The sequence below is a fragment of the Ambystoma mexicanum genome, chromosome 12 (assembly GCF_040938575.1).
Source record: "Ambystoma mexicanum isolate Mex_15411 chromosome 12, UKY_AmexF1_1, whole genome shotgun sequence".
Classification (NCBI taxonomy): Eukaryota; Metazoa; Chordata; class Amphibia; order Caudata; family Ambystomatidae; genus Ambystoma; species Ambystoma mexicanum.
The window spans coordinates 30,364,222-30,379,919 of NC_090936.1; the positions used below are offsets into that span (position 1 = coordinate 30,364,222).

A 15,698-nucleotide genomic window follows, 5' to 3' on the forward strand; every position below is an offset into this window, starting at 1 on the left:
TGGAGGGGGTGGAGTCAGGTAGTAAGTACCCAGCATGGTGAGGTAGGGCATTGTAGTGGTCCTGATTTTATTTCTTTAAGGAGAACAATTTTGTTTAGCATGGCAGATTGAATACTCGCACACCAGGCTTCATCTTTGATGATCTCATCTGGGGTGTTAGAAGGAGAGATGAGTTAATTGAAGATAGCAAAGATTTCCTTTGATTGTGAGTTGGCATTGGAGATTCGGGCATTGAAGGAGTTGGCTTTGGCTTTGGTGATTGCATCTTTATGCTGGCAGGAGATTAGGTTAAAGCAGTTCTTAGTGTTGTCGCTGGGGTTAGTTTGCCCGTTTTTCAGTGCTGCCCTTTTGTAGGAGCGTAGTGACTGCAGTTCTTCAGTGAACCAAGAGTTGGTGTGTAGCGACTTTTTTCATTTTTGCATTCAAGTGGTGCTATGGAGTTGATGGCTTTAGAGAGAGTACCTTTGTATATGTCCGCTAGGGTGATAGGATTGTTCGAGAAAGGGGGGGGCTAGTGCTGGGATGTTAAGCTAAGGGTGAAGGTTGTCCTGTGTGAGTTTTTTGGAGCTTCTTATTTGTGGAGCGGGGGCCGGTGTGAGGATTTTAGAGGTAGAAGTGATGGGTAAGGTGAACTTGATACAGTTGTAATCGGTCCAAGGTAGGGCTGTGTTAGATATGATAGTGGTGATACAGTTATGGTCTGCAACCCAGTCGAGGGTGCGGCCTTTGGAGTGTCTAGGGCTTGAGACTTTTTTGTGTGAATCCTAGGTCTTTGAGCTCTTTAGAGAGGGTGGCGGCGGCTTTGTCTTTGGAGTCATTAAATCCTAGGTTTAAGTCTCCAAGAAGAAGGGTCTTGGTAGAGCCTTTGGTTTAGGGACTGGATATTGAAATCTGACACTGGGTTCTATTAAAAGAGGCCTTCATTTAATGCAGTTGATCCTTCCATCCTGATATTTGCTTCCTATAGAAACCTTGCTATTCTATTATTTAGCGTTTTTATAATTTATGATATATAATTGTTCTTTTATAACGCGCTTGAATACCAGCGAGTGGTTTCTAAGCGTGGAATCGGGATACAAAACTGTGTTGCGATGCTTCCAAGACAAACGCATTGACCCTGAGCTATCCTTCCTCCACAAGTCCTTTTCGTAGGTCCTGTGCGACTGTCTTAACCCTACAAACCATCAGGAAGAAAGATAGGCTTGAGCAAGCATAGAGACCTACCATATTATCCACACCTCCTCTTAGCCAACGAACTCCATAGGCCAGACCGCCTTGTAAAACCTATCCTTTAGCTGATACAAATATGATGATGCCAAGTCAGCCCATTCATTTTATGTTGAATCCTCATTCCTTCGACTTTAAGCCATGTTGATATCTGAATAAAACTGGGATGAAGAATCCCAGGATGTCGTCCTGCTCCCGAAGGGGGAGCCCCTTCCCATGAGGTGAGGGTGGTGTGTTGCTAATCAATAGTACCCCTGGGGATGATGCTCAGCGGGTGGATCTCATGGGAGTGGAGACCCCCTTTGGGACAAGTGACGACCATATTGGGAGAACGTGGTATCCCCACCAAGCACCCTAACATAACCCCACCTTTCCTTCACCTCCTCCCTCTCGACTCCTTCCCTCATATACCATGTACTTTTGTAGCCCATGAAAAGTAGAGAGTACTGAGACGAGGAAGATCTCTAGTGAGTTACATCATCATGCCTCACTTAGTACTGGGATGCGGAGGAGGTACAGAGCAGTACAGAATACTTACTAGAACCACTTTGTGCATTCTCGTGGTTCTCAAGAGCCGATTGAAAGTATCCGCCTTAAAAATAAAGACAAAGTGTCAAGCCCTGCCTGGAGAAACTGCGAGAGCAAGCATGAACTAGGAATGAAGGCGGAAGTTGACTGGTTCCCGAGAACGGAGAGCGAGAGTCTGAGGCAGGACGTAATGACCACACGGCCAGAAGGCGGGCTGAGATCCGGGGAGTACGCAGGGAAGGAACCGCGCTGCTGGGAATGTCGTAACGACTGCAGAGCCTCTGCTGAGTGAGAAAGGCTCCCGAACACCACCAAAGCCCTGTGACAGAGGTCAGCTGCTCCGGAGGAGCCGACACCCGTGCAGTAAGGTATGCCAGTAAGGTGACCAGAGAGGCGCCAAAAGCCTAAGGAGGTGTTGGCACGAGGCGAGAGGCTGGGAAACAAGGGTCTAGGACCCTGCAACCATGGGAGAAACGGTTGATTGGCCAGGGGCTTGTATTAAGGCTTGGCACGATAGTGAACCGAGCCTACAAAGTGAGAAACTAAAGTCTGAAGTGTGATTCTGGGACCCGCACCCATATAAAGAGGACTGTGAACCTGATACAGTAAATGTGGTACATGGCAGGCGAGTTATGCACCACAGCTTCGGAGAGCATCCAGGCTGTTCTTTTTCATCGCAGTGCCTGGTTGGAGGACACCAGGTCTGCCAACCAGGATCAAGGGCTCACTCCAGTTTGGATACACATCTGAGCTAATGTTGTGTCTACAATTGTGCTTGGTGAAAACAAACCAGGTCTAGCAATCGGAGTACGGGACCCAGGGACAGAAAATGAAGCCTCAGAAGGGCCAACCAGGGGACAGGTGCTCCCCCAAATAGTTGCCTAACTTTATGAGGAGCCTGAACAAGGCAGTGAAAGGGAGATATTCCCCAGTTCTTCAAGGTCTGAATATTCCAGAACTGTCTTTTGTCCAGGGGAAGGGTGCCACTCTCTTTGGCTGGAAAGACTGAAAGTTTGCTTTAATTTAAACTTATATGTGAGGGACAGAGTTAGGGTTTTGCTTTGGATATTCTGACACTAGTTATTTGTTGAGGCAGGGCGACCCCTCTTAGAGTTAGTGCGAGATAGGGTTTCCTTTTCTTTTTCACCTTTGAATAAAAGTTTCTAATAATCACTCTGACCCCTCTGTGTCAGAGTCTTACTTCTGCACCCTTATGCTGGTACACCACATCTGTTTCTCTGAAGGACACCTTAGAAATGGAGCAGGCTACTGTATTGCTAATAAAGTGTGGGGACACTATTTTTTTTTTATTTAAAAAAAATTGTTTATAGTTTACATCAGATTTATAAACTTTTACAATTATTTCATCAACTTTAAAACACTTGATTTCTTAAAAACAACAAACAAAAGTCATTTTCTTTCTTTGTTCACTTCATAATAAAATTAACATATTTCACTTCATTTTGCGTTTTTTCATCGTTCATACAAGGTAACGTTTTGAGGTTTACATGGTTTCTTTCCATGACTATATGTCTTGCAGGTAACCTTTTCCTAATGCATGACCAAAGAAAAAACCCATGTCACTCTTGTCGGTAGAACATTCAGACACAATGATTGAAGTAGCATTATAATGCAGTTGAATAAGTAGAGTATATATTACATCAGTTGCATCCTACTTTCACCAATATCAATTACTTTTCTGTCATTCATCAACTACAGGCATATCTAAATCCAGATTTTTAATTTTCAGATCCTCATCAATGTTGAATAATAACCTTGATAAAGCAAGAATAAAACGAATACTATCCCCTTGCATGCTACGTTCCCAAAAGGCGGCCCGTGCAATATATGTTGGGCCTGGATTAAATTCGCCTAATAACAAGCATCTCTTTTCCTCAAAATATGTGCAATATACCACCAGATGTCTTATTGATTCAGTTTGGGAAGTCGGATTACAAAACCGACAATTTGGATGTGTAATCAATTCGCTACCATGATTCCATTTATGAATACGTTCGAGAGTAGGGAATTGATTTAATCTGAATCTTAGATAGATATTACATATTCTGTGATCAGGACATTTAGAAAGATATAGGGGACAAGTGCCCCTCTTCCGGAGTCTACTTGCACACTCCATAAATGAGAGATATTGCTGATTTTTTTCAATTATCATCCTCCAGTCCCATTCATACATTTTGCGTTTATTTTTAGCTAAACCAATTTCTAAATCCTCAATTGTTACTTCAATGGTGTCCAAAAGGGTATTCATTTGTTTTTTAAACAAATCCAATGATTTAACACCACCATTGTTTAATAAAATGTGCAGATCTACATATGAGTTTCTGGGTGGCAGTCGCATTTTTGTATAACTCATTAATTGACGCCATCTCCATTTTGCCGCTAATATAGATAGCCCCAGTTCATGGCAAATTATCGAGTTTGGTATCGATGGTGACAAGCACAAAGTTTTATTCCAAAGAAACCCTTGAATCCCATTTAGAATCTGTTCGATATTCATTAGACAGATATCTAAACTATAGAGAATGATAGGTTCGACCTTTAACAAGTAGAAATCCAACAAGGGCAGGATCGAAAACATACAGTACTTAGCATAGATTATCTTCATCATTGATAGGAGAGAGCGAGATTTTAAAGTTAAAAACTCCTTCCATGAATTCAGGGTATAGCTGTTAGTCAGAGGATATCCTAAATATTTAATCGAATTTGCCATTTCAAGCCTGCCACCAGCAATTGTCCAATAATATGATCTTATTCTTTTCTTATTATGGCAAATGATGATCTGAGCTTTTTTAGAATTTGCCATGAGATTGTGTTCAACAGCATAGACATAAAAGAGATTTAATTTTTGCTGTAGTCCCGAGGGAGTCCTGTCAAACAAAATAATATCATCGGCAAAACAAAGCCAATCTAATTTAAGACTACCAAGTTTTATCGGATATATGCCATTACCTGTCCACAATCTATCCATATCGGAGAGGTATAAGTTAAACCAGATTGCAGCTAAGTTGCAGCCCTGTTTTACCCCAGTCTCTGTATTAATGGGGGACGTAAGAGCACCTTCCCTGTTTATTCTGATTTGGAAAGACGTGTGAGTATGTAGCATTGCCAAATGTTGCACAAGTCGATGAGGAAAACCTAAGTTCAACAGTTTTTTCCAAAGCACTTCGCGAATTACACAGTCAAATGCACTAGTTAAGTCAAGCGATGCAAGGTATATTGATCCAGACTCAGGTAATTTAGATTTACAAATAAAGTGTGCAAGAATAATAGCGTTAAGGGATGTTCCGATGTTCTTTCTAAATCCAGATTGGAACTTTGAGTAAATATCATTGTTGTCAATATAAGATTGTAGCCTTTTTAGTAAACAAATGGCGAAGACCTTTGCGGAAGCATCCATAAGGGCAATCGGTCTAAAATTTGCAGGGTCGGTCGGATCACCCTTTTTATAGATAGGAATAATTATCGCATTCCGCCAAGAATTGGGAATGCAATTTGATTCCAAAATATTTGAGAATTTGGTATAAAGGATTGTAGCCCAGAAAGTCGAATCATCCTTTAAAACACATGCAGGCAGCCCATCAGGACCTACAGCTTTTAAAGATTTAAGTAAATTAATAGCATCCAGGATCTCATCCATAGTTAGTACTAAATTATCAGTGCACTTTTCAGTATGAATGTTTGAGATGATTTTATGAAATTTTAATGGTAATTTGAATTTCTCAATCATGAATGATTTCCAAGTTTCAGAAGAAACCGAGGAACTTAAATCATGCTGCTCTCGTCCATTGGTATCATTAATAATCGACCAGAGCCTACGGGTGTCATTTCGAATAATGGCTTTCATGATTTGCTGATTCTCCATTAGCTTAGTTCTAAATTTAATACTTTTGTTCTTATTTGTGTATTTTAGACAGATTTTTTTTTGCATAGTAAATGCAGATCGATAGTTAAATTCAGTTTACGAAATGTTCTCAAACACCAGTTTTTTTCACGTTTCAAAGAAGCAATTTCAACATTAAACGTGTATGGATTACAAAGATTATGCGTCCCTGCATTGTTTATAATTGATTGAAGGTGTTTTTTTATGATCAAATTGTTCCATGCCTCACGAAGACTGGCATTCTGTTTTGCATCCTCTCCTTTGGGACTCCTCCATAGGTCCCTATGGACCAGGAAGTTCAAACTTCTACATAAGGAGGGATGCCACCTGACTGAGTGTTGGACTCTCTTGATGTTAATCATTTTAAGAATAGAACTAGTTTCCAGAGTTGTAAAAGCTATCTTAATAGTCAAGTTTATAGGCGCATGGTCACTATATGATGTATCCGTTATAGTGACCCTACTCACGCGCCCCATAAGGTTGACTGAGACAAGAAAGTAGTCAAGATAAGATTCAGCTCCACCCCTCCTCCAGGTACCATTTAATACCCCGGTTTCAAAATCCACCGGGACAATGTTCCACGCTTTAAAATACTGCAACAATTTATCACCCCTATTAATTAGGTTGGTTTTATGCTTAGAACTGCAAATTTGTCTGTCAAGTAACCCTGAATCAATGCAAATAGAATTAAGATCCCCACCAATAAGTATCGAATAATTCGGGTTTCGTTCCATAGCAGCCAAAAATATCCCATCTATTAGTTCCAAAAATGTTTCTAAGAGACAATCAGCAGGATTGTAGTAAACACAGACCAAAAGATACATATGCTTGGGGTGTTCACACACAAAAAATTCAATTACTAGTAGGTTATCTGTTGCGTATAGGGTTTTCGCATTATGATCAATAGAGTTACCAATCATGATTGTCACGCCTCCCGAAGGACGACCAGCTAGTCCTTTGCGAGCAGGTACACTAATCGTATTGAATCCATCAATAAAAAATGAATCTAAACACATTGTTTCCTGTAGGAATATGACCATAGGCGATTGTATACCCACAGACACTTTAAGCCAATCGCCAAGGTTTTTCATCCCACAGCAATTCCAAGAGGTGAATCTTAGTTTAGCCTCATTAGGATTGTTTTTTATTTGTCGCCATGTCGATGATAGATGTCATTAGGGGCCCCAGCCAGGTTATATTGGATGCCACACCTACAAGTGTAGTGATCTGTGTGATAAGGTCTGCTGCCTGTTCTTGACTACCAGCATGACTCTTATCACCAGATTTGCTCACATCCAATGCAGATGGCGCATCCAAAAAAACCTCTGCTTCAATAGATCGCAATAGAGATAGTTCCAAACCACGCAACTCAAAGTCCTGCCTGTGTTCCCATAATAGCTTCGTAATAATTTGTGAATGAGGAGCACATATCATATGCAAATTGTTCTGATTTGCAAGCCTAATCCATTCAATGTCGTTAGAGTTTAGGGTTCTTAGTTGCGGACTCCCTTTGAATATGTTATGAAACATGAATGATCTGTTTAATCTTTGCTGACCATTCATCTGGGGATCGCTCTGCCAACCCAATATGTAGCGTGTGTCCCTTGAAAAGGAACACTGTTCCCTAGCTACCTTTAACTTTGTGTGCCTGGTGTGCCTGGTTTTCCAACTCAGTTTCTTCTTGTATATTGTTCGTTAATATGTTACTCAATTTATGGGTAATTTGTTCTTGGTGAGAGGGAGCGTTTTCAATGCTTTCCAGAATATTTTTAGTTATCGCATTGACCAATTCAGTTCTTTCATCACTTTGCTTAATTTCATTATCCGCATCATTCTTTTGTGTAATTATCCGAGTATCCTCTCTAGTTTTCTGCAGCTCCTTAGCAACAAGTTCACTCACAGTCGAGTATGAGGTTTCTTTATGTTGTGTGTTGGTTACTACATCATGATTAGAATCTGTTCTGCTCGTCTTTATTTTAATAACAGGGTAGAAAGCTGAGAGACGCCCTTGCTTCTGAGCATTAGATTCGTCAGAAACCATCACCGTATGGCCATACGTATCTTTTTCTATACTCTTCCTTCCCATACCTTTTAATTTCTGTTCATTTGGAAGCGCCAGATTTAGCAGTGCTTTTGATTCATCGTTCAGTTGTAATAGATCAATCACTAACTCGTTGACTGACTCGTTCTCATTCATCACATGAATGTCATCTTGGCCATCATTAGGAATATTCTGTTGTCCTTGATTGCTTTCTTTTTTTTTATTTTTTTTTTTTGCACTTTAAAGGACTCTTGAGTAGTCTGGGCAAGAATTTTTTTATTTTTTTTATTTACTTTTTTTAGGGCTTTTAATTGTGCACGTTTCATCTTTCGAGATATAAAAGTTGTTGGATTTTCTTCACTGAATTTAGTTTTGCTTTCCGGGTTAATTGAATCATTTTCTCGAGATACAATTCTGTCAGTGCTCAATTTGTCACCCACTAGCTCTCCATGATCTGAGTCATCACCCATTATCAGGTCGACAAGAGGCGTAGGACTATTAATGTCCACATCGTGATTTGCCTCAGCTGTAATCGGTGGGGATATCTCACCAATGTCCATTTCACAGGCCTGTTGCGCAAGACATTGTTGTACTGTTAAACGATATAACACTTCGTCTATTTTTACAGAGTTTGCCTGGATTAGTTTTAAAAGCACATTAGTAGATGTTATAGGTGCTAGATTTTGAACATTTGCCCCTAAAGTCAAAACCTTTGCATATGATGCTTCCTCAGTCTGGGAGGAGGTATCCTGTTTTCGTGTCTGTATGGGTTGGGCCATATTTGTTAGCTGAGAGTCAATCAGCATAATTTTTTCGTTTTGACATGTAGCATAGGCCAACATAAATCCCTCAATTTTACATATTTTTCCCGACAAATCTTCCAAATTACTCTTGATCGTGTTTAAATGAGCATGTGTAAGGTCATGACCCTTATCTAATAGGTTCAAAATAGAGGTGATCACCGGAAATGCTGCATTTTCATTACCCGTAATTGGTGGATTAAGAGTACTGTTTGGAACTGTGTCAGACTGATTATTCATTGTGTCTTCGGCTAGTTGACCGATTTCATCAACGCCCCCTCCACTATTCACATGTGGGGTTCTGGGCGCATGAGCCCCCGAAACCCCAATTCGAGAAATTTCCCCCATAGTTTGGTTTGTTGGTGAACTAGTGGAGGGGCCTATAAGCGGTGGTATCAGCGGAATATCATGCTCAGAGGAGAACGCAACATGTGACATATTTTCCTCATTGTGCAAATAGATGCTTTCAATGTCCCCAGGATGCAGTAATGCAGGTGAAGAAGGCCCTAGGGAGATGCAACAGCGTTTTTCCCATTTGTTTATTAAAGCTGGCGCCATAATAGAAACATCTGACAGCTAATTTTTTAGCGATCTTAAAAGATGAGGATGGGGATTTTTCCCCTTAAAAGGAGTCGCATATATGGGCATCTTAAGAGCAGTCCCTTTTTGTGCAGTTCCAAAAGCGGTTGCTGAGGTTGCATCCAGTCTTGTCTCCGTGTCATTATTAGGGTCGACAGACAAAGACTGGAGGCTATAGGGTACCGTATTAACATCCATCACCCTTTTCCTTCCATGTACCTTAAACAATATTGGAACAGATTCGTTTAGTATAGAGTCATGTAATTGAATAGGTGCATTACCATCGAGTGCAGTATCTGTTTTATCTCTAGAGACACTCTTTCCATTACGCAAGCTCCCAACCATGGTCAAACAACAGGATTAGTGTTACCCCAAAGGCACAACGTGCGAGTTGCAATAATGTGGGGAAAAAAAAAACAACGTACTTATATATAGGTCCACCCGACACTCGCCACACCGTCAAACAGTCCAACAGTACACTTTCGTACACTTCCGGTGCGCGTGACCGGAGTGTTTGTAGTGGTCACAGCCAATCAAAATCCAGGAGGGAGGAGGGACTGATGACGGTGTGGGGCAGTGTCTAGGGAGGGGACAAAAGCGAAAAAAGTATTTTAGTGAACACAAGTTCTCGCAAGGAGAACAACTCTCAAAGGTACTGCCTGCAAGTACCACTAATACCACTAGTAAGTACTATTAGCAAGTACTTATTTTAACAAAGAATAATTACTTTTTTTTTTCCCTCGGGAGCTAACGGCGCTGGCAGCGTGTTTAGAGGGACTTAACCCTTCCACTTGCAGACTAGTGATTGTCAGCATGTCCACGAGTCCACCGCTAGAAAGTCCAAAAATGCAGCGCTTGAAAGCAGAGCACGCCGACACAGCAGCCAGTCCAACAGTACACTTTCGTACACTTCCGGTGCGCGCACGGTGCGCGTGACCGGAGTGTGTGTAGTGGTCACAGCCAATCAAAATCCAGGAGGGAGGAGGGACTGATGACGGTGTGGGGCAGTGTCTAGGGAGGGGACAAAAGCGAAAAAAGTATTTTAGTGAACACAAGTTCTCGCAAGGAGAACAACTCTCAAAGGTACTGCCTGCAAGTACCACTAATACCACTAGTAAGTACTATTAGCAAGTACTTATTTTAACAAAGAATAATTACTTTTTTTTTCCCTCGGGAGCTAACGGCGCTGGCAGCGTGTTTAGAGGGACTCAACCCTTCCTCTAGCAGACTAGTGATTGTCAGCAAGTCCACGAGTCCACCGCTAGAAAGTCCAAAAATGCAGCGCTTGAAAGCAGAGCACGCCGACACAGCAGCCACTTCTGGTGCGCAACACTATATCCACTGGGAGTGAGCAGGACACTGTTATCCCAAGCATGCTTGGTGCTATATACCTGAGACTGGGAGTGAGAGCCACTGAAGTATTCTGGGTATTAAATACATGGGACTGGATACGATAGTAGTGTGATCCATGCAACTGTATTTTGCGAGTCAACTAGCATGTTGTGTGCTGAACCATGGAGGCTCTGTCAGGAATCTATATCCTGAAAGCCTGCCTTTGAGAGTAATGAAGCATTCTTGGCACTGTATCATAAAATGTGTCGGGAACAATTTACCTGAGACAACACTTGTGTCAGAGATCTAGAGAATCTCCAGTAACCCTCCCAAGACAAGAAACCTTAATGCACTACGGTTTGTTCTCCTCTTGGATGTTTTCCTTAAATTTTCCAAGTCATTGACATCCTTTTTTAGTTCAAGCCATAGTTCCCATTACCATTTAACCCATTCCTGTCCCAACAAACCCAATAAATAACTTAGAAACCTATTTGTGGTTTCTTAGAGAAGAATTCAATTGTTGAGGGGGGGGGTTCTTCTGTCCCTTTTATGGTACCCCTAAACGTTTTGGTTTTCCTCTTGTTTTGTTTAGTGATGCCTGGTCTCCTTTTGTGGGCTGTTAGGTGGCAGAGCCACCCATAAGCCAAACCTATTGCATTAGTGTACAGATAGGGAGAAATGGCCAATTAGGAGGGACACAAAGCTTGAAGGTGTTTTTTTTCTTATTTGCCCACTGTTAGGTAAGAATTGGTGCTGTCCCACTGTGTGAGACTACACAACACTTATCTGCTTGGTATTAGGTAACCCACCTTTTGGTATAGGCCTGTACTGCTGAAGCTGGTAGTGTGGCTGAGCAGCCAGGCTTATCTCAAGAGGGGTAAGTAAATGTGAGCTGTAGAAATGAAATTCACAAATACAAGTAACCAAGTAACACTTACACTCAAGGTTTCAGTTATAAATAGTTATTTATGTATTAACCATTCTTAGTCCCTTCTTAGATGACAAAAGTCTTGCACAAAGTTAGAGAGTTTTGTAGAAATCACTTGTAGGGTCAGAAGCTGTTACGCTTTTGAAAAGCAGAATTGGAATCAACTCTGAGGTAAGCCAATGCAAGTCTCAACTGAGAAAAGCACAGCTCAAAAAGACACTGAGGTAAGTACCCCAAGTCTAAACAGTAGCTCTTCTTTGAAGAAGAGTGGTCCAGCTGGAGTCTGTCCAGTTGCAGCACTGCAGATCCTGGGTTCCTGAGCCTCAGTCGTGGGGACAAGAGGGAGGACGTCTGGAGGACTACTGCGGCTGCAATTTGGAGGTTGTCAGCAGCTACAAACTCTTTTTCGATCAGCAGCACTTCGTGGTTTCAGCGTGCAGTAAATAGCTCCACTGCGGATCTCGGATACCGGTTGTGCTTCCTTCACTCCTTGAGTCCTGCACTCTGGTGAGGGGACTCGAGCTCTGGTCGTCCTGCTTCTGGAGGGTCCTTCTGGTCAGATTTCAGACGTTGCACTCGACTATGGATTACTCGGACCCTGGCACTCGGTTCTTGCAGCAGCGAAGAAGTACAGCCAATCAGGGAGGATGGGCCAATGGAGTTAGTCTTGGGGTTAGTTGATCCCAATAACCCAAGGGAAGAAGTCGTCCCTTGCAGAGCTTCTCTTGTCGATCAGAAATAGGAGTTTCAGCACAGCAGCAGGGCTTCACTGGGCAATTCAAAGATCCAGGAGGATGCAGCAAGCTTTGTTCACTTTTTCTTCTTCTGGTGTTTCTTCCAGTAGTCGACTTGACTCTAGTCCCAAAATCCTTGCCGTTTAAGCAGGTTTCTCCTATTCATGCACAGCCTGTGCTGTCACTCAAACAGCAGGGTGGCTGTCCAGAAAGGACAGCCAGCCAGCCAATCAGGATTAGTTGCATTCATGCACTCCTAGAGACAAAGGACAGGGGAGTTTTGGGAACCTCCCTCACATCCTGCCTTTCCAGACACACTGGACCCAGAGGGGGGTTTCAGGACAACCTGGCTTGGTGCGCAGAGTAAAACCCAAGAAAGGCCTAACAAACAGAAAATGGCAAAAAAAGATGACCGGGCCATTTTGACAAAATGGTCACCCATGGGTGCTATACTGCAGCTGAGGATTCAGCCTGCGGTAGAAAAGCACAATGGTATCAAAATAAAACCACTGCCACCAGCCATCTAACGTAGTTAGGGTGACATAAAAAATGTTACATGAGAATGTAGGATAAGGGGCTGTGTTTCACCATACAAAAAGTAGATGCTTTTGGAGTTTCTCAGACTCCATAACCAGAGGAAACACATACTCCAAATTGGGTCAAGACACATGAGAGAGTGAGAAAAAAAGTCTCATTCGCTCCAGGGTTAAAAATAAAAAGTCCTTATGTCCAGGAAAAGAGCTGGTGGTCTCCAAGGTTGAGGGGAATTAGCATAGAAATGAGAATTCTCCCTAACGAGAGTTAATGACTTAACTAGGCCTGCCTTCAGCTCTTTGAAGTCCTGTTAAAAATATGCATTAGCAATGCCAACGGTTTTCGCTTGTGTATGGTTTTGCCAGTCACTGCCATTAGATGCCCAGGTACTCACACCATTTTGCTACCATCAATGGTCGGTTAATATCACTACGACAGTACCTGGCAATTGCCTTTCCCATTGGTGTTTTAGAGAGTATGCTGGTGACATATGAGGAGGGACACAATGCTTGTAGGTGGTGTTTGGTTATTTACCCACCCATTGATTGCCCATTGCCTGCTAATCTCTATGGTCATTCCTTCCCACTTCCTCCCCAAAACACACCCTCCTGGGCTCTGTTTGAGCTAGCTTTCTCAAGCCTTAGCATTATACTTTGCACTCAAGGTGCCTGCCAGTGTTCCTTCTGAGCAGTCTTTTGAGAGTTAATGATTTAATTGGTGCTGTAAACGTGCTACTGGTGTAATAAAGCTGTCTTAACCTGGTGTGCCTTCAGCCACTAGATTTATAAGTAGTTTGCATATCCTTCAGTGAGGTCCTGTTGAAAACAAACATTGGCAAAGCCAACAGTTTCAGCTTTTGTATAGGTATGATAGGCATTTGCCAGACACTGTTGTTATATGCCCAGATTCTTGCACCATTTTGCAGCTGCTACCATGATTGGCAAGTTAGTGCTATTACAGTGGTGCCTGGAAGATGCTATTCCGATGTCTACACAAAAGCCAACACTGTTGGCATGCCAATGCTTGCTTAAACTATTATATTGGTTCTGTAGCAAATCCAAGAACACTAATAGTTTTTCTTCATATAAACCAGAAATGCTTTTAGTGGCACGATTCCTTCTAAAACAATGTTTCTATTCTTTTCCAGCGATCAAATACAGACACTCAAACTGATGGCAAAGAAAATGCTGTTTTTTCTCTGGAAGGCAATGGTGTATCTGATGAACCCTTGATTCGTCTGGACTCCAGTCACACTGGTGTATTGCCGATATCCGATCAGGAAAGTGCACCTAATCCAAGCTCATCGCACCATGCTAGGACACACTCTTTATCTGATCTGTGCTTGCTTGATGTCAGTATTGATGATTTCTTGCCCAAGTCCACCCTACAACCCACTGTGCCAACGGCACAGGATTCAGCTGTAGAAGAAGCTTTAAAAGGCATTGGCTCGGATCTTTCCAAAAGACCGTCAGAAGGACCTTTCACTTCTGAATCTCTCCAACATGGTGACTATGATTTCAACACAGTGATTAGGCCTTCTGTGACCACCCACATGCCACACGGACACTTGCAGTTTGGTGACAGTGGTTCTGATATGCAGTCTTCAAGGCCACGTTGGAACATTCATGGTCATGCTTCTGATGCAAGCATTCAAATTGGAGAGTATGTGCCAATAACAGAGTTTCTAAAGCCTGCCTACGGGCATGCCTCTGATTCCCACATAAAAGTGGGTGAGTATAATTCATCAGTTGAACCAAGCAGGCCTCGTTGGAACCTGCATGGCCACATCTCCTCAGCTCACATTAAAGTTGGCGAGTATTCTTCCGACGTAGAGCCTACAAGGCCCCGATGGAATATTCATGGCCATGCATCGCAAGCCAATATAAAGATCGGTGAGAATGTTTCCAATGTGGAGTCTTCACGACCACGATGGAGTGTCCATGGGCATGCATCTCATTCTAGTATTAAAATTGGAGAAAATGTGTCTGATGTGGAATCTTTGATACCCCAATCAAACATTCATGGGCATGCGAGTGAGTCCCACATACAGATTGGGGAATTAGTTTCTGATGCAGAGGATTCAAAGCCTCGCTGGAATGCCTTTGGCCACGCTTCACAGTCAAGCTTTCAAATTGGGACTTGGACACTTCCCGAAGAAATGGATTCCAAACCACACTATAAACGTGTCCCAAGTCATTGGTCTGACTCTACCGCTCAGAATGTTATATATGGTGGCCAAAATATTGGCCAAAACAGTGCTTCACTAATTAAAGTGCATTCTAATGGATCACAAGAAACAACTCCGCTAGCCAAGCCTGATGGAGCTTCCATCCAGCCACTTGCTAGCTGTAATGAAGAGGAGGAGCGCCAATGTATAGAAGGTAAACTAAAAGTCATTTACATGCTCTCTGGGGATTCTTGATCGCTGAAAGAATTGTGATTGCTTATATTCATATATCACATGGGTGCGAATTATCTCAACAATTGCATACCCAGGAGTGTCGATATTTTATTGGACGCAAAAACATATTCAGTGTTGGTAATTTGGGTTGGTAATTTGGGTTATTGTACTAGTTTACACTCCTGTATAGTGCAAAGTCTGGTTTTGCTTGAATCCTTTAAAACTAGTCAGACATTTCACATTATGACAAAGGGGTTGTCCTCCCCTCTATGATTCTGAAAGGTGTACGGGAAGAGTTCAGTGTACACTGGTTGTTTAGACCCTAATGGGAACACATATCATTCTGGGCAACCATTAAGAAAAGCAACATGCTTGCTGGTGCTAAACACGACTCAAAAAGTATAAGTAAAACACATTTTTAATTTTTAATTTAGCTTTCTATAATTAGCTTTTTTTAAATTTTTAGTGCAGAAAATTCCAGTAGTTTCTTTTCATAACGGTACATGATGTCCATTCATGTAATAACATACATAGTTTAAAGTTCACTGTATGAAAAAGAAACTGTACTTGGTGACAAAAGAAGTAGGTTCATCATTTTTGCATATGACCAACATCTTGAAAATCAAAGTATCCCATGTCATTGGGAATAGAGAACACACTGTAAGAATGTAAGATGAGGAGACGGTTGAATCT

At 42.1% G+C, this 15,698-nt stretch overlaps 1 protein-coding gene across 1 annotated transcript in view; it reads left to right on the forward strand.

Moving 5' to 3' along the window:
• TUBGCP6 (tubulin gamma complex component 6) overlaps positions 1-15,698 on the forward strand; it is a 728,796-nt gene that overhangs the window by 406,591 nt on the left and 306,507 nt on the right. The window contains exon 17 of the mRNA XM_069627853.1: positions 13,752-14,985. Within this exon, the coding sequence (XP_069483954.1) occupies positions 13,752-14,985 (1,234 nt within the window). The remainder of the gene's footprint in view (positions 1-13,751; positions 14,986-15,698) is intronic.